The 26,584-nt window shown below is 31.5% G+C and overlaps 5 protein-coding genes across 8 annotated transcripts; 3 read left to right on the forward strand and 2 right to left on the reverse strand.

Annotated features, from left to right (window-relative positions):
- Positions 1-719: 719 nt before the first annotated feature.
- Positions 720-10,901, reverse strand: LOC124954287 (acetyl-coenzyme A synthetase). 2 transcript variants are annotated; one of them, XM_047507004.1, is made up of 11 exons: positions 10,356-10,899; positions 9,286-9,501; positions 6,932-7,127; positions 6,592-6,823; positions 6,339-6,456; positions 6,067-6,259; positions 5,836-5,991; positions 5,512-5,679; positions 5,217-5,406; positions 3,123-3,368; positions 720-2,903 (listed from the first exon to the last, which is right to left on the reverse strand). In XM_047507004.1, the coding sequence occupies exons 1-11, from the start codon at positions 10,442-10,444 to the stop codon at positions 2,707-2,709; spliced, it is 2,001 nt and encodes a 666-aa protein (XP_047362960.1). In that variant the 5' UTR covers positions 10,445-10,899; the 3' UTR covers positions 720-2,706. The 2 variants fall into 2 exon arrangements, 1 of the variants encoding a protein (XP_047362960.1); XR_007102506.1 differs by lacking the exon at positions 720-2,903 and adding an exon at positions 4,709-5,022 and having other exon boundaries at positions 3,230-3,368; positions 10,356-10,901.
- Positions 2,553-4,608, forward strand: LOC124954294 (enolase-like). The gene is made up of 2 exons (XM_047507014.1): positions 2,553-4,112; positions 4,167-4,608. The coding sequence occupies exons 1-2, from the start codon at positions 3,718-3,720 to the stop codon at positions 4,540-4,542; spliced, it is 771 nt and encodes a 256-aa protein (XP_047362970.1). The 5' UTR covers positions 2,553-3,717; the 3' UTR covers positions 4,543-4,608.
- Positions 10,902-13,787: 2,886 nt separating the features above from the next.
- Positions 13,788-18,169, forward strand: LOC124954291 (zinc carboxypeptidase-like). Its single transcript, XM_047507010.1, has 5 exons — positions 13,788-14,379; positions 15,220-15,528; positions 16,204-16,291; positions 16,383-16,670; positions 17,209-18,169. Exons 1-5 carry the CDS (start codon positions 14,005-14,007, stop codon positions 17,409-17,411), a joined length of 1,263 nt encoding a protein of 420 aa, XP_047362966.1. The 5' UTR covers positions 13,788-14,004; the 3' UTR covers positions 17,412-18,169.
- Positions 17,449-24,478, reverse strand: LOC124954289 (4-coumarate--CoA ligase 1-like). 2 transcript variants are annotated; one of them, XR_007102507.1, is made up of 9 exons: positions 24,208-24,478; positions 24,000-24,128; positions 23,193-23,400; positions 22,629-23,104; positions 22,136-22,313; positions 21,522-21,743; positions 21,172-21,401; positions 18,619-21,097; positions 17,449-18,006 (listed from the first exon to the last, which is right to left on the reverse strand). XR_007102507.1 is itself a non-coding variant. In XM_047507007.1 (8 exons), the coding sequence occupies exons 1-8, from the start codon at positions 24,229-24,231 to the stop codon at positions 20,933-20,935; spliced, it is 1,632 nt and encodes a 543-aa protein (XP_047362963.1). In that variant the 5' UTR covers positions 24,232-24,478; the 3' UTR covers positions 17,449-20,932. The 2 variants fall into 2 exon arrangements, 1 of the variants encoding a protein (XP_047362963.1); XM_047507007.1 differs by having other exon boundaries at positions 17,449-21,097.
- LOC124954292 (zinc carboxypeptidase-like) lies at positions 18,557-20,719 on the forward strand. 2 transcript variants are annotated; one of them, XM_047507011.1, is made up of 7 exons: positions 18,557-18,715; positions 18,841-18,992; positions 19,087-19,611; positions 19,705-19,792; positions 19,872-20,074; positions 20,216-20,300; positions 20,389-20,719. In XM_047507011.1, the coding sequence occupies exons 2-7, from the start codon at positions 18,852-18,854 to the stop codon at positions 20,580-20,582; spliced, it is 1,236 nt and encodes a 411-aa protein (XP_047362967.1). In that variant the 5' UTR covers positions 18,557-18,715; positions 18,841-18,851; the 3' UTR covers positions 20,583-20,719. The 2 variants fall into 2 exon arrangements, with proteins under 2 accessions (XP_047362967.1, XP_047362968.1); XM_047507012.1 differs by having other exon boundaries at positions 18,600-18,711.
- Positions 24,479-26,584: the final 2,106 nt, after the last annotated feature.

Raw genomic sequence — 26,584 nt, forward strand, 5'->3', positions numbered from 1 at the left:
ATTCTTCAACGGAATGACACAATTTCTATTACGTAGTATATAGTATCTCATGAAAGTTTAACTAATGATAAGAGAGGGAATATATCAAAGGATTAACGAAAAAAACGCCGTTTGTTTAACAGAACAATATTATTATCACTTTTAACACGTATACATATACATAGCTTTGCAATTTTTAATATAGTCTATATATATATATATATATATATTCTATATACATATAGAATAATATATATTCTTTTTTGTTTCTTCTTTTATGTATATATATATGTTTATATACGTGTACGTATTGCCACGGCCGAAGTGTAATACGTGAAATTTTAAGGAAGTAATTTATTAAATTATTAACTAAAGTAACACTTCAGACTTTCTAAATATATTTTCTTTCGAAAAGGAGATACTCATTCTCTCTCTCTCTCTCTCTCTCTTTCTTTTATGTTCTCTCTTCGATTATTACGATATATACATTACATTAGTACATGTATTTTAATTATCACACCTAAAGTTGATTTTGTTCCGCAAAAAATGATATGTATCGGACACGCCTCGAAGGAACACGAGGCATTATTATTTTTTTTTAGCCTAAGATCGCTTTCACTTTGTTTTCTAACGTACATAAATACAGGCATCACGTATCACGGACGCTTTTATTACGACAAACATTTGAATAGTTCTTCTTTCTTAATTTGCGATAGCGCGCATATATTCGCACAAGTGTGTATATGTAAATGTGGATATATATATATATATATATATATATATACACACATATATACATATATACAAAATATTCCTCGTAACGATAACTATGATTAACAATAATCTGACAAAAAAATAGAAATTTGATAGCTTCTAACTGCCAATAAATTACAATAACGATAATTGACTAAATGTAAATATTAATGGTTGGTGTTACAAAAGATATTTTAATTGATTATTTAATTCTTCCGTATGTTTACGAGTTACAATCTAACACGTTCTATGGATGTAAAACATTGCAATATAATTGATGCTACACATAATAATTTATAAAACGAGTTGCGGAGTTGAAATATAATCTGAATATCTACTTTAGCTAGTATATTATTACGTTTGTTTATTGTTTAAGATTCTGATGAATTCATTCAATAACGGAGAATTATGTGTCATAAAATTTTAAATTGTTTATTTTGAATAGTAATGTAAACTTAAAATAACATTGTGTGTATTCATTGAATTTGTTTTACTGTACTATATTTTATTGTAAAAAAAAAAAGGAGAAATATAATGGTTCCATTTCAAAAAGTCAAGATTATCTTGCTTTTTTTACCGAAAAAGAAATGTTTGGCAATTGTTACTATTATTATAATTTATTACCGATTAAAAACTAATAAATTTTTATTCTTTCTTATTATGACTTTTGTTTATTGATAAATTATTGTAAGAGGCTTAAAAATTATGGTTATCATTACGAGGTCTACATATTATATATATACACACACACACACACACATATATATATATATATATATATATATATATATATATAAATAATCTGTTTTCTTTCTATTTGCGTTCTTCATAAAAGTAATAAGCGTCGAATGAATTATCGATCGATTACTATATCTCATCGTTGTACATTTCCGTTCTTTCAATCGAGTAGATAGGCATTCTATCGATTCAATATAATCGCTGGCTCGCTATAAAATTTTCTTCATTTATTTTTTTTCTCAATCGTAAAGCACAAAAGAGAAGCGGATCGACTTTATCGATACTTCGATAAATTCTGTTAAAACGACGTTTAAATACTTTTTTACGACATTTTATATATGTTATTGTTGTCGTTGATTCTTTTTTCTCTAGTGTATTTTTTATTGCTGAAGAAAGAATCATATCTATGACAACCATATTTCTATTTGGTTTCAGTAAGTAATAAAAAGTTAAACTTTCAACGGACTGTTTTATTAAATGTGCGAGAGAAGACTTTCTTTTTTAAAGAGCACAACATTTTAATATAAGATGTGAAAAGAATACTACGTGGAGATTCCTTTAAATCTTCTTAATAAATTAGAATATTAATAACGAAAATCAATAATAATAACGACAATGATAATAATAATAATAATAATAATAATAACGATGTTCGATAAAAATATCTATATACTTAGGATATAATAATAATAGTAGAAAAATACCATCCGAAAATAACAATGATCGTTTTTACTTTCTTTTTAAATTAAAAGAGAGAACAAAACATTATTTTTTGAGAATAAATTCCAATCGTCGAGATAGTACAATATATATATCTATACCTGAAGTCCGATAATAATAATAATAATAAAAGTAATAATATAATACAATAATAATAGTTCAGCTATAATAACAAAAAAAAAGGATAAACGAAGAATTGTAAAAATGTTTTATAAGCTTCAACAATATTTTTTGTATAAGCTTTCATAAATATTTTTAGTAAGCTTTATTTGTTTGTCTGCTGTTTTTCAATCGTGGCAATGAATATATAATTGATATATATATATATATATTATATAGTCTTCGTTGCCACGATTGAAAAACAGCAGGCAAAAAAAGCTTACTAAAGACTATATAATATATCATATATATACACACACATATTATATATATATATTCGTTGCCACGACTGAAAAACAGCAGATAAACAGAAAAGCTTATTATATATATATATTATATATATAATTTTTGGTTCGTTTAGACTTGTGGTCTAAGTTGGAAAAGAAGATCAACGATGGTCTCGTCGGCGAGAGTTGATATGTCACCGACGTTTCTGTCACCAGCCGCGATCTTCCTTAATATACGCCTCATAATTTTACCTGATCTCGTCTTTGGCAAGCCAGGTGCATGTTGAATAACATCCGGTTGGGCGAAAGGTCCAATCTTTTCTCGCACTGTTTAAAGAATGTGCGTTCTATCATTACTTACATATGTATATATATATATATAGGAATATGGTATGAAAAAAATCAAATGATAAATTAAATGTATATACATAATAAATAATATGGAGAATAATTTGTATGGTGTTAGTGATGGAAAAAGGAAAAAAGAAATGAAAGAGAAGAAGAAGGAAGAATGATATTACGATAAGAATATTACGAGGAACTCACCTCTTTGCTTAATTTCGTCCTGTAATTTCTTTTCAAATTTGATACCTTCATTAGGTGTAATAAAACAATAAAGACATTGACCTTTCACAGGATGATTTTTGCTAACTACGGCGGCTTCGGCAATCGACGAATGACTTGTTAAAACACTTTCTACTTCTGCCGTAGACATGAGATGCCCAGAAACATTCAACATGTCATCGATACGGCCAATTACCCATAGATAACCATCTGCGTCTCGTCTGGCACCTATGAGAAAAAATCAAAGTACTCAATAGAATTCGAATTACGATAAACTTCGCGTTTTCTAAGCAATTAGAACAAACTCATTTTGACAGTCAATTGTTAACGGAACCTGCCAATCGATCCAACGCGTTTTCTCTTTAAATTACAACAAAAAAAAAAAAAAAAAAAAAAAAAAAAAAAAAAAAAAAAAGAAATGCATTTAATTGATAACATGTGATCATTCCAAAAAATTCAAATTTCATTCAGATCAATTGCGAAAATTATCAAAAGTGTCTGATGCACTGTGCTCGTACCATAACGATCGATAATTATTTAAAGGCGTGAGGATTCGAAGGTTAAGAATAAAAATAAGATGCCGATTCAGAAGGTGAAGGCTCGTCAGATATTCGACTCAAGAGGAGATCCTACTTTAGAGGTCGATCTGATTACGGACATTGGTCTGTTCAGATCGTCTGTACCTAGTACATTGGTAATAAATCCAAACCAAGCACAAGAAATCAGAGATGGAAATGAGGCTGCTTATCATGGTCGCTCGGTCTTTAAGGCCGTCGACATAATCAACAACGTGATAGCACCGCAATTATTAAAATCGAAATTAGAAGTTTGTCAACAAATGGAGATTGATAGTTTTTTAAACAGATTAGATGGTACTGAGAATAAATCAAAATTAGGTTCTAATTCAACTTTGGGAGTCTCTTTGTCATGCTGCAAAGCTGGTGCAGCAAAGAAAGGTCTTCCGATTTATAGGTAAGAATTTTTCTTATCAATATTTGACTTTATATAATCAAAATGATTTTATAGGTACATCGCTGAATTAGCAGAGAATAGTGATCTGTATTTGCCGGTACCATGTTTCAACATGATCAGCGGTGGTAGACTCGCCGGTAATAGTATACCCTGTGAAAAATTTATGATCCTACCGATAGGAGCTGAAAGTTTTGTCGACGCTATGAAGATGGGTAACGAGGTCTATCGCGTTTTGGAGAGGAAAATTGCTGAAAGCCAAGAAGTACAATTGCCGCTTTCTGTTTGCGACGATGGTGCTTTCGCGCCACTTCTCGAAGACGACAAGGATGCTCTGACTCTTATAGACGAATCGATAAAGGATGCTGGATACGAAGGAAAGATAAAGATCGCATTAGATATGGCGGCCAGTGCATTTTATAAAGAAGGTTAATCTCGATGAACGTATTTACTTTAAATTTATTTCTATTATTTTCTTTATTCATTTATTTCATTCTCTTCGTAGGAGGTTACGATTTAGCCTTCAAAACTGAAGAATCTGATCCCGAAGATTATATGGAAGCCGAAGCATTGAAGGAACAATATGTAGATTATCTTACCGAGTATCCATCGATCGTCTCGATCGAAGATCCCTTCGATCAGGAAGATTGGGAGGGCTGGTTGACTTTGGCCGATCAAGAAATCCAAGTGGTCTCGGACGATTTAACAGCCATGAATATAGAAAGAATCGAGGAAGCGGTAGAACGACAGATGGCTAATTGTCTTGTTTTAAGAATGTCACAAATCGGTACGGTCACCGAGGTAATCAATTGTGCCAGAATGGCAAGAATCAATGGTTGGGGATACGTCATCGCGGCTGGCCAATGCGAAACGGAGGACAATTTCGTAGCTGATCTAGCCGTAGGCTTGTCCGCTGGTCAATTTAAGGGAGGAGCACCGTGTAGAAGCGAAAGAACAGCCAAATACAATCAGATCATTAGAATCGAGGAAGAACTTGGAAAGGATGCAAAATACGCCGGGTTCAATTTCAGGAATCCCCTCGCCAAATAACCGTTTGATAATATTGCTTGATATTAATTTTGAAACAACCGACCCGTATTGACTTACCATCGCCCGTGCAATAATATCCGTGAAATCTATCGAAGTAGGTACTTTGAAAACGTTGATGATTCCCAAAGAGACTTCTCATCATGCCTGGCCAAGGTTGTCGAAAAACGAGATATCCTTCTCCTTCGCCCTCGATCACATGACCATCTTCATCCAATAATTCCGGTAGTACTCCAAAGAAGGGAAAGCTCTGTCGCAAACGCGATTGTGCAATTTTAGAAATGATCTCTGTCTATTTTTCAATTTAGCGTTTTTAAGTGTTTTAATTAAAATCAATGAACATTTTCAAGCGTACCGCTGATCCTGGCTTCATTGGGGTCGCACCTGGTAGTGGTGTGATGACGTGACCACCAGTTTCCGTTTGCCAGAATGTATCGACGATACTACACTTGCCATGACCAACCAAGTTGTATAACCACAACCAAGCTTCGGAATTAATCGGCTCGCCGACCGAGCCGAGAACCTGCAAAAAAGTTCGCTTTTATCTCTCTCGCAACTGGATAGATATTTTAAATTTTATCAATGTTATCTAATACGTCAGGATTAAAAACATTGATACATGTTGATAACGTTAAGTGTATCAGAAAACGTTAGATTATATAGGTATATTATAGTTTACCTTCAAACTTGACAAATTATGCTTCTTTACGAACTCGTCCCCAAACTTTATGAGCGATCTGATCGCGGTTGGAGACGTATAAAATTGAGTGACCTTGTACTTGTCTACGATCACCCAGTATCGATCGTTTTCGGGATAGAACGGTGTACCTTCGAACTGTTCGTTAAACGTTACAACTTAAATAAGATTCTTAATCGCTTGAAACGTTAAGAGTTGTATGCTTTTACTCACTAGGACCGAGGTCGCACCATTAGCCAGTGGGCCATAAACGACGTAAGTGTGACCAGTAATCCAACCGATATCTGCGGTACACCAATAGATATCTCCAGGATGATAATCAAAAACATATTTGAACGTTGTTGCCGCGTAAATCATGTAACCTGCCATTGTATGAAGGACTCCTTTTGGTTTACCAGTAGAACCGCTATATAATGATCATAAACGTTAAATCAGTTATCTTCATTGGTATGATCCGATAATAAAAGTAAACATCTATTTACTACCTGGTATAGAGAATGAAAAGTGGATCTTCCGCGTCCATCCACACTGGCTCGCATTTACTTTCCACTTTCTCCATTTCTACGTGCCAACAACAGTCACGTTCGGCATTCCAGGATCCAGCTTTCAATTAAACGAAAAATTAATTTCTTCGTTGTGCCTTTTTTTTTTTTTTTCTTTTTTGTTTTTTTTTTGTTTGAAGTAATCGATAAATAAATATATATTCATTCGAAAGAAAATGAAAGAATTACTGCTTACTGCCATTTTCGTCCAAACTAGGACGTTTGTTGGTCAATCTGGTCGAATGAGAAACTACTATGCATGTCTCGACATTATGACCATGCGATGCAACTTTTTCCATAGCACTGTCGCATATATATTTAGGAAACAATAACTTCTCTCCCCTCTTGGCTAGATTAACAGTTATGAGAATCTTCGCTTTGGCATCTAATACACGTTCTGCCAAGGCATCGGACGAGTATCCTGCGAACTAATCATCTTAATGAGTTCGTTCAAGGGAAAGCTTAAGGATCAACTTGTGACTATGACAATTCGGATAAATTCCTATTATTTATTTAAGATCGATCGAGTTACTCACGACTACGCAGTGAATCGCACCGATTCTTGTGCAAGCCAACATCGCGATAGGAAGCTCGAGAATCATTGGCATATAAATGACCACTCTGTCTCCTTTTGTCACTCCCTTCGACCTCAGAACGTTTGCAAATTTGCATACCTTTGATAGCAACTTTCTATAGGATATTTTCGAATGGTCGTTCGGATCGTTACCTTCCCTGCGATAATATAACATATAAGTAACAAAAAAAGAAAAAAAAAAAAAGAAAAAAAGAAATGAAGTGCAAAAATACCAAAAAAAAAAAAAAAAAAAAAAAAAAAAAGAAAAAAAAAGGAGAAGAAAAATAAATAAATAATTATTAACTTATTATTAATCTAATCAATAATTTCATTAATATTTATCGATAGTTCTGCTCTAATGAATTCAGTTTCGTCATATTGATGTAATAAAGTCAAAGATCAAGTTGACTCGTTATAAACATATTTAAAAATCGGCTCAGTAATAGGAACGTACGAACTTAATTTTTCACTGTAAGACTTTAACGGTAAACATTATTTCTATCTATCGAATATATATAAATTTATGTCATTTGGTCATTTTTACTTATTCATCGTCGAAGTAGTTCATTCGATTGTTATAATACATATATTTTACTTTCGACCACGTCATAGATTACGCAAGCATGTAAGTAGTATTATCAAAATAATATATATTCTGACTAAAAATTGTAAAGAAGCCAATGAATTTGACATTGTCGATCAAAGATTTGAGAAAATCTTAAATGACAAATTATTATCTAACAATACCTTTAAATTGATATACATTTGAAAAGATTAGGAATGTTAAACCGTAATATTATCATTCGTAATTGTTAATTTGATAAGATCACAAAGATATCATGAATTTGAATTGCAATTATCTATTATACATATGTCATATAACATATATTAGGTAAATTTCTTTTATTTAAGAAAGAGGATATAAGTGAGAAAGCGTGGATGTCTTCTTAAAATTTAAACAAATCCAATTAAAATTGTATTATTGCCTTTTTTTTTCTTTTTCCTTTTTTTTCTTTTTTTTTTTTTTTTTTTTTTTTTTTTTTTTTGTAATATTCGTCCTTACTACTATCTGAAGCTTTCGTGATGTTGTATTTTGAATGAACGTTGTTATATCACGTATCGTTAATCTATTATGTATTACATTGAAACATTGTCTTCGCTCGATCGAGAAATATATTTTTGCAATTAGCGACAATAACCATGTTGTGTACCGATGATTTTTCATTATTTTTGTTTTATCTTAAACTATCGTTAAACGTGTCTGATAAATAAGTACGTAATGAAAAACAATGACAAAGACATCATGAGAAATAGAAATATATATCTTATTGTCATAATATGAGTGCTATTTTATTATTTGAGAAAATAAAATAGGTCACGTTCGTAAGACTTAATCAGTTTATTTAAAGTCGGGATCATGAATTTTTTATGATCCTTTTCGATGGATGCTAATCTTCGGGAGAAAAAAATAATAGATAGGGTCCCGAAAAAAAAGTTATGATACAGGATACAAGATTTCAACGTTGTGAAATCAACAGATTGTATAATAATCATACAATGTTATATAATCGTACCATACTCTTGGAATCTATTAGCTTCATGAAATTTGTTAAGTTAGAACGAACAAACTGATAAAGTTCGAATTGAATTATTTTTTTGTTTTTCTTTTTGTTTTCCTTATTGTTTTTCTTTTCGTTTTCTTTCAAACTTACTAACCCGAACGCGCGTAACATTTATTTTCTTAATCACATAATTCCAATCTAATCTTCGTTCTAACGTTGAAATGTTCGAAGTTAAAACAGTTGGAATGTATTAGCAAGAAAAGAAAAAAAAAGAAAAGAAGAACTTCCTCTTCGTAGAAAATTCGAGTGATTTGCATCTAACAATGGCGAATATATTTTACATGACAATAAAGCACGAAAATAAATACAAACAAGAATTCACACATTTGACATCGTTCGAACATTCGATCGGTATATACATATAGTATGTATCTTTCCTCGGTTATAATTGGGAACCTTTTTGTTTTCCATAAAGTTCGTGTCTACCCATTTGATATATATATATATATATATATAATATATTGGACATCGCGTTACTTATTTTCTTGCTTCCGTAAACGAGCTTAACGTGTTTCGATTATTTTTTCTAACAACAAATTCTTTTCCTTTTTCCTTACATTTCGAATCATCGAAGTTCTTTTATTCGATTTATCAAGAGATATTAACGAAGGAGGTCAATGAACTTTTTGTCGATTTTTCTATTTACAAAAAATCGAGAATAGGCTTTGAAAATGTCGTGAGACAATGATCTTACCAATGAAATGCTATTTCGTCGCCCTTGCCATCGTTCACGTTCTTGTCGAGTAGGTTGAAACTGATATTGGTTTTGGCGCCTTCCATCCATTTAATAAATATTTCGCCTTTGGACACGTCGAAGTTATATGAAAAAAATTTGTCATCAGTCGCCGGAGTTTCCCAATAAAATTTGTTCGCGATCTCGCTCCAGAACTTGACTGGATTTTTCACAGAGCTAAAAAAATATCTTCAATAAATACATTTATTTAAAATATAATCCAACATAATGAAATTATTCGAAACTTTATGACGGAAGATCGATCTATCGATAATAAACATATGTAAATAAATCAGTATATCTATGATACTTGAATAGATGATACTCTCTTCTCCACAGTGTCGCATCCATTGGATCGATAACAACTTTCTATTTGCATAGATACCATATTTGGGAGAAAATGGAGATTAAATAGAAAAGAATTATACAAATTATTTTCCTACGATACAAACCTTATCTTTTACATATAATTTTCACAAAAAATTGTAACGACGAAACAATAATTATTCTTTATTTTATCCAAGATCAAAGACTTTACATTTGATTGATTCTATAAGTAATCTAATGGAATATAAAACAAAGATTTTTAATTGAAATCGAATAATAGCAAATTCATTATATACAAATGACTTAATACTCTTATTATCTTTCCTCTTTAGAAAAAGAAAAAAAAAAAAAAAGAAAAAAAAAAAAGAAAGAAAAAAGAAAAAAAGAAAAAAAGAGAAAAAAATTCTACGCAAATGGAAATAAATAAAAGTATTGATAGAAATGCAAAATGGGAAAAAATCGACAATAAATCATATTTATAAAATTTGAAACAAAGAGACGTGGCCTAGAATCGAATTGCGCATGCGCCTTTAAAATCCATAAGAGCCATCGAGTTCGATCGAGTTCCTCTGGCATCCCTTCTTTTGTACCTTATTCTCTCTCATCCTTGACCCTACCCATCATATTCACCACCCACCATTCGGGGGGATCCTTCGTTATAGAAACGAAATGTTGAATATAATAAAGCTCTTATTCTCACTCACTTGTTATACATCAGCCTGTATTGTTCCATACTCGAACAGTAAGCATTTCGCGCCAGGTCACGATTCGGATGGTATATCCTGTCTGCCATTTTTGAAATAATTCCTATCTTTCAACGTATCGCGATCTTTTTCTCTCTCTTAGATCCGTATCTTCTTTGATATTTTTCGATTAAAAGATTATCTTCATAGGAATATCTTCGACTTTTTCTTTATTTTCTTTTTCGTTCCTTCTTAATCGAATTATAAATAATAAATAAATGTTAAACGTCGAAATACTTAACGAAAATTCATCTGTCGATCAATATGAAAAATAGATGAAAGAAAAGATAGTCCGTGTCGAATTTGAAAAGATTTCAATTGAGTCGTAGTTTAGTTATGATTAATAACTAAATTATAAGCTTTAGGACGGATATAATAAGAAGGATAAGATCGAAATTACGAACGAATGAGGAAAAGGAGAAGAATGCGCACGGCTTTTAACCATCTACACTTTGCTTTCTCAGATTTAACCGGCTCGGTTGATAAACCACGACTGATTCCGTCACGCTAAACAGGAGAGAGAGAACTCGTCGTTGTTGAAGGCCGCATCGCGAAGCAAAGTGGGAGAAGCTCGGGGAAGGGATCAGCGAAAATGTCAGGAGCGTGCAAAAATTGTCCATTCGGATATTCCAATCTAAACGAACGATTAACTTTTTATTTGTCCAATTATTTCTTCCATGAGTTACTTTTCCTTTCTTTTTTCTCCTTAATAATAAAGAAGTTGAACATATTTTTGACACTAAATCATTCTTTTTTTTATAAAAATCTAATTAGATTTCAATGGGTATTTTTACGTCATGACAAAAGTTAATATCTTTCGGATAAATGCGCATGCCTCCATTTCACTGCACTTTTGTTCGTGACAATTTTTGCAAAGAAAGTTTATACCTTATCTTATTTGCGTTTTCATGGGGAACTATATAAATTTATTTGCGAACGTGAGAACTCATATTCAAATGACATTTATCATAGGATCACGGTATTATTTCGTAACAAGAGAGATAAATATATTGTGTAATAAGTTGTTTAAATTATACGATAACACATACATTTCATTAACAAACGCATTAAAAGGAATATTCATTCGTATTCTAATTGCATCTAAGTAATAAGAGGAGAAAAAATAAAGAAGGAAAAAAAGGAAAAAATAGAAAAGAACGGAAATAAAATAGAACGATAATCCGGTATTAAGAGGACGAATAAAAGAGTCAATTTATAAAAGTTACAGCGAACCATCCCGTGGCCCCTTTGCCTTTTGATGCACCCTTGAACATAAAGAGGATCGATAAACGCGCATACTTTCTAATTCTATTTTGAATATTCTTTCTTCTGCTTTTCTTTCATCCTTTTTATCTCTCTATTCATTAATCTACGTTATTATACTATATCACGAATCTGCATACTATTTTAATCAATATTAATATATCACTTTCATATCTATATTTGTAAATAATATAAATTTTTATCATTCGGATAAAATAGATATATTATCTTTCTATGGTATATCGATATGATTTTGCATTAACTTATACCATTGTAATTCAGTGATAAATCAAGGACCCTGTTACTCCTGAAACGTACCTCGAATACGTATACATTCTAGTATAGTTCTTCTGTTTTATTAATGATCACGATATCGATTAAAAGACCTTGTGATCTACGATTAAGATAAAGTAGCTTGGATTAATAAAAAAATCAGAAGGTCCGACCTTCTCTTTTTTTTTTTTTCTTTTTCCTTTTCTTTTTCGTTTTTGAAGAAAGCACGAATGTTATTTAATACATACTTGATAGCTAAATGAAATGACAAAATAGTTGTATAGTAAAAAAAAAAGAAGAAAAAAAAGAAAAACATTCATCATCGCATAAGCCTCTTCTTTAACCATTCATCATCGCATGCTCCCTGTATCTTATTGATGACTTTAGTCACTCATTAAAATTTATAGAAAATCTGTGACGTAAGCATCTCTACGTTTATATTCTTGTCTCAACCTTTTGTCAAATATAATTATATTGTTAAACAATATTTTTTATGTTTCATTATTCCAACATGTGCATTTATTTCTTTTCTATGTTTAGCTCGACACAGCTTGACTAAGGAAACAATAATTTACATGACGCGAGACGGTAACAAAAGTTTTGTCAACGTCAAAGTACATACACGTCCCAGTTCATTATTAACTGCAACAATTAGCGTGCACTGAACTATAAGTTAAAGATAACTTACCGATCCTATCAATGAAGTCGATAATATTATCTACGGTCGCTAACGAAAGGAATTATTCGATCGATAAGTTGAATCTTTATAATCGATCACTGTTGTATCAAAGCACATTTATATTATCGACGTATCATGTACAACAAGTAATCATACTCAAGGGGTTTAAACGTGAAATGTCATATCTTTTCACATAAATACTCTAATATTTCAATTCAAATATTTAACACATAATATTTTTTATAATATCTTAACACATAATCACAAACAAGCTGATATTTTTTTGTAAATAAATTTTCTATATTATTATTATAATTTTATTTGAATTTCAATGTTTCCGTTAAAATATTTTCCACGCTAAGCTTGAAATAAAAAAGAAATATGCGCATAGCAATAATCGCATAAGATAACGAAGACAATGAATATTCCATAAAGCGTAAGAGGTATACTTAACGTTATAATTTCATCAATTGGCTTTCTAGCATGTAAACACTTACATGCAACAATATAGGAAATAAGGATGACTTAATAAGGGAATATATTCAACAAGTATGAGGAAGGACGTTCTAAAGAATTCTTTGTTAATTAACTTGCAAATTACTGATCATTTCAAAAAACAAACATTCGCATTTCTAATCGACCAGTCAATTTCACGTATAAACTATATTTTTATATTTTTATAATTAAAGGAAAATATTTATTATAATAAAATATCACGTTTAAAGGATACGAAGAAATAAATTAAAAGAGGCAAAAAAAATCGAAGTCGATTAGACAGCGGATATGTATCATCGTGAAATTTGACAGAGGGATTACGCATTAACAAGATCAATATAAATACGAAAAACTACCTCGGACGAGTTATATTGGTATAATATTCGAGCAGTGCACCCACCCGAGGTCTTTGACTATGCGCGTTTCGTCGTTTGCCTCGCAAGCTCGTTGTTCTCATAACACATTCTGCATATAAAGTATTGTCGACTGCCGCTATATAAGTTTTTTCCCTTCCTTTTTAATTAACAGGTATCTCACGTATGCGATAGCTCTTCTCTTCTTCTTGCTTGTTTTTCTCTTCTTTTTTTTTTTTTTCTCTCTCTCTCTCTCTGTTTTTTTCTCCTTTCTTTTTTCTTTTTCCTTCTCCTTTTTTTTCCTATCGTGCTTATGAGAAGAGGAGTCGTCCTGGAGTACATATAAAGCCACTCGAGGAATCGACGAAAGATTTTCCATTCCACGTTGAATCGCGCCAGAACGCACTTTTTTCTCGTAGATTTCGTAGACGAGAACAGTGATAGATTTAAGATGTAAGAAGTCAAACGGTAATACGGACAATCAATGAATTTGACTGAGATCGAAGGATTTTCAAAGCAAACGATTAAATCTTTTTGAAAACTATTTATGACGATGAGGATAACGACGATGAACCGATTATACGTTTTCCTTTTTCTCGCGAGTATCTCTGCATCGGAAAAGGTACGTTACGACGGTCATAAACTCTACAAGGTTCATGTTGATAATTACGATAATTTGAATGCCTTAACGAACATGCAAGAAGACGAGGGTTATAATTTTTGGAATTTACCGAGGATGAATGATTCCTCGTTAATCGTCGTTGCTCCAAAAAGGATCGATGAGTTTGAAAAGATCGTTAACAGTAACAAAATGTCCGCCACGTTAATGATGGACGATCTTCAACGTTATATCGACGAAGAGAATCCGAATGTCGATGGGAGAGGCACTTTTGATTGGACAGCTTATTATAGGCTCGACGTGGTATGAAAAATTATTTTCTTTCTAGTATTTTTCTTGATAACCACTAGGGAGATTTTTTCCAAATTTACTTTACTATAAAAGGTTTAATCGTTTATACAGCACGATCGCAAATGTATATAAAACTTTATTTTTTCTCTTCAAAAAAAAAAAAAAAAAAAAAAAAAAAAATAGTAATTATTACGTTATAAAAGACTATATAGCAGAACTATATGTAAAATTTGATCTTTTATCATAATTTCAGTCGAATGGACGAAGGATTTTGAAAAGTCCAAAGAATATTTCTTTTTCTTAAGCTTTCCTATATTAATTATATCTGAAAAATATAAGAAAGTGAAAATAAAACTAAGAAACTGACGAATTGAGATAACGAAAGATTTGATATAATTCGTGTTCCTTGTAATCATAAAATCGTCAATTTAATTTCAAATTATGCTATGTTATATTGTTTTACAACTTTTATATAAATTTCAAGTTTCGATAGAATATCTATATTAGAGATATAATTTACGCTATTCAAAAATATTCTTAATAAGCTAGAGAATTCCTGCCTTTTTGAGCGGAAATTCTCACTATTCCGTTGTATAATAACAAAAAACGTGATTAAACTTGAAAACCTTCCTAGATTGATTCAATTAAAATTTTATAAAAATTAGCAAATATCTCGAGAAAATTAAAACGACGTATATTTCTGAAAGGATCATAAAGTTATCGTTTTATGCGAAAAATTTTTCTTTTCCTTCTTTTTCGGAATTTCAAAAATCTTTCTAATGTCCTTAAAAAATAAATTCCTCGTTCTACTGTTTTTCTTTTTTATGAAAATTTGTATTTGTCTCATTGTAGATATATCAATGGATGGAAAGTCTCGCTCAGGAACATTCTAAAATCGTTAAAATTGTGAACGGTGGAGTCAGTACCCTTGGGAGGCCCATAAAAGGTTTAATGCTTCGTTTTAATCCTAATCAAAATACGTCGATCTTCTTGGAAAGTGGTATTCACGCGAGGGAATGGATATCGGTAGCCACAACTACATACGTGGCAAACGAATTGATATTCAACGAAGATCCTGCTATTAGGACTTTGGCGGAGTCCTATATTTGGTATATATTCCCAATTTTCAATCCAGATGGCTACGAATATTCGCATACTACGGTAAGAATAAATCTCGGTCTTGTTATCGATTAAACGAATAAAAAGATCGGATAAAGATAAACGTATTGTAAATCGGTATCACGATCTTTATCGATTTCATTAATCAATTATCTTTTTCTTAACCTTATTAATAGTCTTAAACAAACTTACACATTTTTATCAACGAAAAGATATGAGTGCAATCGTTCGACTTAAAAGATTAAGAAGAAAAGAAAGAAAAGAATAAGAGAAAGGAAAAAATAGAAAACCCGTCGAGAGATATTGGATAAAATCTCTATTGATTGTCTCTTATGTACGATCGTATCCAATGATTGATCGATCGATCGATCGATCGATCGATAACCAAATAAGCCTTTTCTTTCCTTTGATCGTACGTAATCGTTTTAATGATAAGCATTTCTTAATCGAGATTTAATTAAAATTCGAAGGTCAATCGATTCGAAGTACACTTTGAAGGAAATAAATTTCTCCTTTTTTTCTCTCTCATTCTTACGCCTACTACGTCAAATATTTACAATTAAATATTTACAATCGATGAAATTCTAAATCAAGGTGTAACGTTTAATCAAATGACCACCGAGCGCGATAAGATTTCGAATTTGAAAAGGCTAAAAAGAAAAAGAAAAAAATAATCCAAGAGCGAAGTACAAACGACAGAGATATCTCTTTTTTTAGAATCGATTGTGGAGGAAGAATTTGAAACGATACGCACTGAGATGTAAAGGCGTCGATCTCAATCGAAATTGGGAATCTCATTGGGCAGGTATATCTTAAATAATAAATCGTCGAATGAATTCATAGACAAAATTTTATACTATTTCTTTATATTATTTTATTTCCAATTGATCGCATAGAAATAGGAACAAGTTCTAATCCCTGCGCTGAAACATATCCAGGACCCGAAGCATTCTCTGAAATCGAATCGAAGTCGATGTCAAGTTTTCTGAAAAGTATACCGGAAAAATTGACGGCTTATCTAGCCTTCCATAGTTTCAGCCAATTGTTGCTTATACCGTTCGGTCATAGCAACGAAAGAATCGACAATTACGACGATCTTATGGAAATAGGAAAGTTCTCCGTCAAGGCTCTATCCAAGAGATACGGTATCGATTACACCGTTGGAAACGTAGTCGATGTTATTTGTAAGTGCTTACAATTGGATCCTTTATTTTGCACGATTGATCCGTGTACTGTGTAAAGAAAAGGAAAAAAAGAAAAAAAGAAAAAAAAAAAACGGAAGACAAAGAGAGAAAAGATCGTATAAAAAATATCCGTATTGAAATTCCTTATTAACTTAAGAAGAGTATAAAATTTATGTTAAATTAGTCACACTTGTGCAAGCTATATAAATGGCAATTTAAAATATGGAAATCTGTTAACTTATAACATTTTATTTAACGAAAACACGAAAGGAAAAATATTTTTTCAAAAAAGTTAATTATTAACGTGTACCTTTGCGATCGTGTAAGATCGTAAGTAATGTAATAAAAAAAAAAAAAAAAAAAAGAAAAAAAAAAAAGCCGTCTTACTAATGAATCGTTAATAAAAAGGAAAAACCCACCGTGTAGAAGGAGACTCAAGATGAAACAATGTATGTTCGTCCACGGACGAATCTAAAAAAAAACAAAAATCATATACTATCGCAGTATATAAAAACTTTGCTCATTGATTTATTCATAGATCCAGCAGCTGGTAGTTCGATGGATTGGGTTCGTGCCGCGATTGGTCCTCGTATAACTTACACGTACGAGCTTCGTGATAAAGGCCGATACGGTTTTTTGTTACCAGCTAATCAAATCATTCCTACGGGAGAGGAAACGATGGATTCTTTGATCGGCATGTTTCAAAAAGCATTGGATCTTGGATACGGATCACGACCATAATTAATTCACTTTAACGTTCTTACATATAATCGAAAAGAAATTTTATTTATAAATTTTCTTTTACACTTAATATCGCATTTATTAAGTTTATCACTTTTATAATATTATCAATGATATATTATGAGTAACAAAAAATTATGTGAATATCAACAATAATATTATGTGTATAAAAGCAAAATGTAAATAATGGCATCATCGATCGTCGACTGTTAAAATATTATCGAGCTGTTCTGATTATAAAATCGAGTGGTAAGATAAGTGGCCTTAATTAAGAAACGGATTTAATTAAAAAATGAACTAAAATACTTTGTATATCTAATAATAAATAGATTTCATTTTAATATACGTTGATTTATTTGCAAGTATAATAAAATATCGTATCATCCACTCTTCCGATTGAATTATTCGTAATAATCTTATAGATTTATATCGGTCGTTATATATCCACGAAATGCGTTATCAAGAATAACATGACCTGAATATTTCTAATTAATCCGTTTTATTTGATTCTTCCAAAGAAATTATTTTATTCGGTAAATTTTCATTACCAATTAAGATTTTCTCCAACCGAAGAATCACATGAAGAATCGTCAATCTGTGTGTGTGATAAGTAATCACGTTTAAAATAAATAGAAATCTTTTCAATAGATTAGAAAGTAATTAACTAACGACATTGTAAGAAAAAAAAGTCGATCGATCATCAATGCGACGAGTTTTTTTTTTTTTTAATGACCGATAACAATATTAACGACGGAAAATACATACTCGGCTAACTATACATACTCCATTTTCTTTTTATTCTTTCTATTCTCGTCTTTTTATTCTCGTAACAAAAAAGATAGAAAAAAAAAAAAAAGAAAACAGGGGAGAAAAATGAATGACGAAAGAAAAAGAAATAAAAGAACGAATATATACTCTTCTTGCTTAAATCTAATCAAAAGTGAAGTCAAACTAAAGTAAATAATAAGGAAGAAAAATCTTATGATTTCGTAGTCTTAAATTTATGGTATTGATCGATATTGAAAGAAATTTTATTATGTTGACCTTAAAAATCACAATCATCCATCAATTGGATTATGGATAATTCTTCCTCGATTGTTCCAATCGACTAGATAAATAATTCGTTCTAGAAACCGCGCGAATGATAAGAGAAGATCCACAAATCGATCGATGTAATTTTTTAAATGAAGTACAAAAGAATGATCACCGATATATATCTTGGTGCCGTGTGCAGGTGTTTCTCTTGGTTTAAATAGCAGGTCAGATTATCGAACAGACACAGACTTGATTAGTTCTCAAAGTGGGTAAGACAAAAACGAATTGTTTCATGATTCTTCCTTTAAAACTAATTTGTATAAATCCACGAACAACGTTATTAATCTTATCATTTCTTTACTTTTTTTCTTTCTTTCTTTCTTTCTTTTCACAGAACTTTCAATCATGTATAAACTCCTTATTCTGTCGTTGGTCGCCTTGGTGGCAGCCCAAAAGGCGTCCTTCGAAAATTACCAAGTCTTCAGTGTTCTTCCATCAACGGAATCACAATTGGAAATTCTTAATCAGATCGAGGATTACGATGGCGTAAGTTAATTTTAGATCGTTAAAATAGATCGGTAAAAATTGTAGTTCGATTTCAATATTTGAAAATAATATCTTTCCTTTTTTCTCTCTATAGTTCTCACTTTGGAAAACATCATCTACGGTGAACATGACTGTGGACATCATGGTAGCACCAAACAAGTTAGCAGATTTCTTCGATCTGATGAATGTTCTTGGTACAACCTACAAGAAATTCATCGATAACGTTCAAGACTTGATCGATTCCGAGATGCCGAAGGGACAATTAGCCAGTTTAGATGGCTTTAGCCTTAACACGTATCACACGATCGATGAAATTTACGCACATTTGGACGATCTCGCCGAAGATTATCCTGACAACGTCAAGGTCATTATAGGTGGATCAAGTTATGAGGGTCGTCAAATCAAAGGAGTGAAATTGAGTTTCGGCCGAAACAAATCTGGCATAGTAATTGAGGGTGGAATTCACGCGAGAGAGTGGATATCACCTGCCACCGTTTTGTATATTATCGATCGTTTGTTGAACAGTGCTGATCCAGAAATTAGTTCACTTGCCAAAGCACATGACTGGTATATCTTCCCGAGCGTCAATCCCGATGGTTATGCCTACACGTATACAAAGGTACGTTATTTACATGTGCAATTTATATCGTAATATAAGATATTGCAATGAATTTAGATTGAATTATTAATACATTTTAAATTTGTTTTGCAGAATCGTTTGTGGAGAAAAACGCGCAAACCTTACTCGTTCTTCTGCTACGGTTCCGATCCAAACAGAAACTGGGGATACAGATGGAACAGTTAATATAAAAAGAAATTTAATTCCTAAGAACGAAAACGAAGGAATATTTAATCATTTAACTTATCATTTTTTTTTAGCCGGTGGCTCCAGTTCAAATCCTTGCTCGGAGACATACGCCGGAAGTTCCGCATTCTCGGAAATCGAAACAAAGAGTCTGTCCCAATACTTACAATCGATATCTGACAAGTTCTTCGCGTTCATCTCTTTTCATAGTTACTCGCAATTATTACTCTTCCCTTACGGTCACACGAAGGAACATCTTGAAAATTACAACGACTTGGTAACAAAACTTTTTCTTTCTTTTTTCTTTGTTGAGCACAATTATTAAAAAGAGAGATAATATAATCCGACGATTGTTTATTTCTTTTCTTCTCTTCTCTTCTTTTTCGATTTTCTCATTTTCTTCTTTTCTGTATAACAGCTGGCGGTCGGTAAAAAGTCGATAAATGCGCTTGCTAAAAGGTATGGAACCTCTTATCGTACTGGAAATGTTGCCGAAACTATATGTAAGTGCGAGAAGAAATTTTTTTCAATTTTTCATTTTCTTGTATTTCATTCTGTATTTAATCTTAACATTATTCTTGTCATTTATAGACGTCGCTACCGGAAGTAGCGTAGATTGGATCAAAGGAAGTTTGCGCAAAGAAATCGCCTATACCTATGAATTGCGTGATACCGGAAAATACGGTTTTTTACTTCCGGCAAATCAAATCATTCCCACGGGAGAAGAAATTATGGACTCTTTGGTAGCTATGTTCAAAGAAGTGGCTGCACGAGGTTATAAATGAGCCAACGAAGAAAAAAAGAAAACTTGATGTAATGCATAAATATCGTTAGTGTAAATATTCCAGTACAAACTACATTATGTTAATATGACGTAGCGTAATTCGTCTGAAAATTAGCATAGATTTGACTATAAGATATCGATGATCGCTTCCTTTATTCTTTATTCCTTTTTTCTCCCATATTCCGTTTCTCTTGCGTTCTTTGTACTTGAAAAAAAAAAAAAAAAAAAAAAAAAAAAAAAAAGAAAAAAGAACACGAACGCATTTTAATATATAGTTATCCTTTTTGCTGCCCTTGCAAAATTAAGGTCATTTTCGCCAAATTCAATCTCACGTTAAACATTATAACGATATTATTGTATAGATAAGTGTCTTTTAGCGATGGCTTTGAGCTCTCTTCTGGATATTTTTTCAGAGGGTGTATAAGGCATTTTTTCTAAAAATATCACACCCGCCCGTAGATGATTACGTTCAGTCATATTTTTCGCCACCAATTCTTGAAGTTCTCGTTCGGTTACCTTTTATATGTTAATTAGAATTTGTCAAATGGCTTGTTTAATTTTCTATCGAATAGCTTCAAATGCAATCATACCTTCGAACCGGGAACTTTGATAACAAAAGCGATGGGATGCTCATCGTCCTGCAGATTAGGAACACCCACAACCGCAGTCTCGACGACGTCGGGATGAGTTTGCAAGAGATTCTCAATCTCGCAAGGCGAAACTTGATAACCTCTGTACTTTATCATTTCTTTCAGTCTATCAACAAAGAAAAATTGGCCTTTCTCATCGTAATAGGCGAGATCACCGGTATGAAACCATCCTGTCGTTTACAACGAATAATTAGATTAAATGATAGAACGAGCAGCCATGTTTCTCTAATTCATCATATTTTTCTTTCTTTTGCTTTTTTTTTTTTTTTTTTCTTTTTTTTCTCTCTTACCATCAGCATCGATCGCCTCTTTCGTCGCCTCTGGATTATTATAATAACCCTTGGTCATTATTAGCGATTTTCCTAAAAGTTCACCAGTCTTATTTGGACCCAATGTATTTCCGGTTTCTACATCGATGATCTTTACTTGAACGTTCTTAGATACCGTACCAATCGACTCGAATTTGTGATATGGCTTTTGAACCGTCATAGAATTACACATTTCCGTCGATCCTAAGAAAATTAAAATAATTTTATCGACACTTTCGAGACCTGTAACGTACTTCATTTCAAAATCTTGGGTTAAGTAACGTAAGTAACGTAGTTTTACTTTTATGTGTGTCTGTAAAAAATGAGAAACGCAGAGATACTATTATCTTATTCGCAGATCTTTTTTTAAAATTCCACCATGTAAGAATAAATGTTTCGTCAAATACCGCAGATAAAGAATATTATTATTATCATTATTATTATTATTATTATTATTATTATTATTATTATAATGTAATATTAAATTTTTATTGATGATTTGTTTAATTAAACAGATTATTAATTAAACAGATTCTCTTAAAACGATCATTTTGTAGACAGGGCTAAACAGGTCGAATTTATTATTTTCCTCTTACCGTACAGTTGCGTTATCGTTGCATTAATCAAGTATTCCTTAAGCGTTCTTTGACTTTCCGCGTTAAATATACCACCAGTTATAAAGATATTTTCAATGGTAGATAAGTCGTACTTTTTAAGATATCCTGATTTCATTATTCTATTCGCCATGCTAGGTGATAGAAGCAGCCATGTCACCTGTCAATTCAATTATTTATTTTTTCGTTCAAGATATATGTATATATATATATATGTATATGTATATACGTAAGCATTAATTATAGGACCCCTGAAAATAGTCAACACATAATATTTCTTTGCTATTAGTAAAGAAAGTATAAACAGATTTCTCTGTATTCTAAGTTCTGTGGTAAAGGTTTGCATATCACAAGGAGCTTCGATGGCCTTTGCAATAGATACGATCATGAAAATGTAAAGCGTCTAATATCTTCTGACACGATATTAATTATTCAGATTAATTATTTTACATTGAATTATATTTTATGATATTACCTTATACTTTTCTATGATTTTACACATCATCTCCTCTTCGAATTTAGGATAAAGGAGCCTTTTGTAATAATTAATCGTGGATTTCAACGTTAACAATATACCAGTGATCCAAAAGTACGGTGTCATCCATAATCGAATATTACAAATTTTTGTATTTTCGGCAAAGACAGCTTGATACAAACAAGCGTAATGGGAAATTTGTACTCCTTTAGGAAGTCCAGTCGTACCGGATGAGTAAGCGATTATCGCTGTATCGTAAACGTTATCGACTGGACTACATTCAAAATTATCCACGTCGGATTTCTTATGATCCTCAAGTACCTTCGAAAAAGGAATAGCATTCGAAGTCTTACCAAAGACAACAATCTTGATATCGTGATTCTCGAGTTTCGCTGCCTCGATTAATGTGTCAACCAAGCTTTCTTCCGTAAAAACGACTTTTGGATTGGATAATTTCATGAAAAAACGTGCCTCTCCTGAAAATGATATTTAGTAATTTCGATTATTTCCTTTTTTCTTATCTTTTTCTAATGATTGAAAAAATTGAAGAGAAGGAGCATGTACTTATATCCATTTCAGTGTTCCAAGGAGTAGAAATTGCTGCCAGACTGAAACTAGCAAAAATTGGTGTAAAACTGTCCATAATATTCGAACTGCAAACGGCGACCACGTCATTAGCTTTGATTCCTTCCTGACGTAACCATAGAGCACATTTGACAGTACGATCAAACATTTCAGCAAAAGTATACGTCTCCTCGGTAATCACATCAATCTGTTTTTGTTTCAGTAACATTATTCAAGTTCAATGAATGATACGCTTTTATCCTGAGTTATCTCATTTTTATACATTTTTCAATGCTATACAGAGTGATCCATTTAAGTAAGTAGATTGTGACGACGCAAAAATGTTGTTAACATTATGTTGTTAACGTAATGTCAACAATGTTTATCGAAGGATCGACAAGAATATCTTTTTTCAAAGTTCATTTTTTTGCTATCTCGCTAGATATGAATTTTACATAAAACTTTAGTTATCATATATGTTCTAACGTATTTTTTAATCAGCTGAAATATGCAATAAAAAAAAAAAAAATATATATATATATATGTATATATACGAGAAAAATGATCTTCAAGAAAAAATATTCTTATTGATTCTTTGATACCATTCATATTACGTAAAAAATATTTTTTACATGATCGCAATTTGATGAGATATTTAGATGGTTTTATTTAAATGGATCACCCTTTATAATATTTCATGCGAGTAATTTAATGAATATAAAAAAAACATTGTGTGCGTACGCGTGATGTTAATACGATGACATTTTACTATATCCGAACTATTAGCTATTTGAAATTCTTATGTACCTGACCGACAAAGTCGGGTTTAGCCTTCATTCGATCCAACAACAACTTTCCGATGTTTGTATATTCCAAGGATACAGGTTTTTCTATGCCCTTCAATATATTATCTTTTGTAATAAAATTGGATGTATCCTGAAATAATCATTTAGCATAATATAAAGGAAAGATTTATTTCAAAATTAATCTGAAAAAAAAATGAAATTCAACTTACGTTTATTAATTTATCGACCACCATGATTATCGATTATAATACAAATTTTTCTACTACTACAACACTATATTAGTTGCACTATAATCTCTCCAAGCGATCTGAAAGAGAGAAAAAAAAAAAAGGATTTAAGTGGTCTTTTGATATTAGAACCGTATCCTACGAATTCAAAGTTTCGACTGTTGACAAAATGAAAGTAACTTTCTTCTTCTAGAAAACATGTAAGACAAATGATTGGGAATTATTCCCTTATCTCCTACCACCACTATGTTCACGTCTACGTCACATAGTAATTTAAATTTTTCAACTTTATCCATTAAAGATGTCATAACATCTTTGACAATAAAGCTATTATTTCTTTCAAACACTTTTAAATAGAAATATAAAACATGTGTAATGAACATTAATCTAATCAAAGTATGAATTAAAAAATGAATTATTCATGGTAAGAAAAATATGAATTTTTCTCGCATTTAGGTCTACCTCTGTATATATCAACGAAACAAATGTACGATAAGAAGACAAGCAAAATAAACAGCGTGATATATGAAAGTCAATTGTAAAGATTTTATTTTACAACTTAATGATCTGTTCATGCCCAATTGTAAATTTGTCGACTTAGATGATCGTGTACATACATATGTCCTTAATCACATAAAAATAAATCTGAATGTATTAAAGATAAGCTTTCAAAAGTGTTTAAACAATATATATTTATCTAACGTTGAATATATAGATTTTCTTTTATCTTAAAAAGAAAAGATAGTAAATATAGTCGATTTATCGTACGAAGATACACATACTCAGTAAATAACAACATATTTTGCGTTTATTCAACAAGCGTCTCGATAAAAATGAAACGTAACTAGAGTAATCCTCGATAATTGATGGATTATTCATTTTTATGAAAAAAACTTTATTACTCTCTTCCCTCTTATTTCTTATTCAGGTTATGAGTATATCAGTGAAACAATGTGACGCATGTATCAGTTAAAAGATAATATAGAGAGAACGTAATATTGGTTCAATTATTCTTGTAACTGATAGGATAGAGCATTATTCTTTAAGCGTGCTCCTCTACCTGAAGGGGAAAAAAATCAGATCGTAGTAAGTGTATGTAATGTGAGTCATTGATCACAAAACATTGATCTGAATCGTATATTTCAAAGATTCCTTCGTATCTAAAAACAATGCTATTGTCGGTAATAGAAAACGTCGAATTCGTGATTCGCGAATAGTAAAAAATCCTCAGCATTCCGCGAAGAAATTTCATATTGAAAACAATGGTGATTATGGACCAGACGCGGTTTCTTCTCAGGCATTCAATTTATGTGATGAGGATTTAATGCATGCCAAAAATCTATTTGTAGAATCGTCGAAAAAAGACCCTTTCAAAATCGAGCCCGAAACTCGGGAACAAGTGAATTCTTTCGAATGGAAAATTGAAAAACGTCAAAAACTATTTCAATGTTCGGGAAAATTTGTATGAGCGAACTGCGCACTTCTTGTATAAAATTAATAAAATCCATCCAGATATCTCTGTTTCAAGGGAAATAATAATACCAGATGGGAAATTGAAAAAGAGCCATTGGCAATTAGACGAAAACATCAACCATTCTTGATTTCGTAGTTCACAATTTTTGTCTATACCTGTCGCTGATATGTCGCATTTGATAGTGAACAGCCTTAAGTTCCTCTCAAAGTTACCAAATAGACCGGTCGGTCTATTTTGTTTCTCTATTCTCAAGTTTTTAACAGTTCCCTTAGACTTTTACGTCCATAGTGATCCATAGCGATCATTCTATCGTTGGCATAGATGTTAATAATTTCTCGTATTTTTCTATTTCCATTTCTCCTATACTTGATTTTTCATATTTATGCTTTAACTGAAAGAATACGTTATGCGTAGCATAGCTCTTCAAGGAGAGCTAAGCAGTTCCTTGTTTAGATAAGGCGAACATAACCGACGTTTTCATATTCCGTGGTTTTAAACATAAAGAAGATAATATTGGAAGGTTGCTTCTTATCAGAAGAGAATAGGCGATAGTAAATTATCTAATCTCAGTAGCCTCTACTTAAAATTCTTTTCTCATACCGCTAAAATTACAGACTGATAAGGTGAACAAATCAAAAGAAAACGAAAAAAAAAAAAAAAATAATAATATAGATAAATTGTTGATACGAGCTATTTATATTGGTCATATTGATAAACTATTAAATACATTTAAAAATAATGTATAAATAAGTTAAATAAAAAATATAAATACCTAAAAAAGCATGAAAAAATATTAAAAGCATAAATTTCCAAATATTTACTTATATATCAAATATGGCGTAGGTTCTTCGGCAATGGTTTAGAATAAAAAAGAAAGTTAGTCCG

This window comes from Vespa velutina, chromosome 15, assembly GCF_912470025.1.
Source record: "Vespa velutina chromosome 15, iVesVel2.1, whole genome shotgun sequence".
In the NCBI taxonomy this organism is placed as follows: domain Eukaryota; kingdom Metazoa; phylum Arthropoda; class Insecta; order Hymenoptera; family Vespidae; genus Vespa; species Vespa velutina.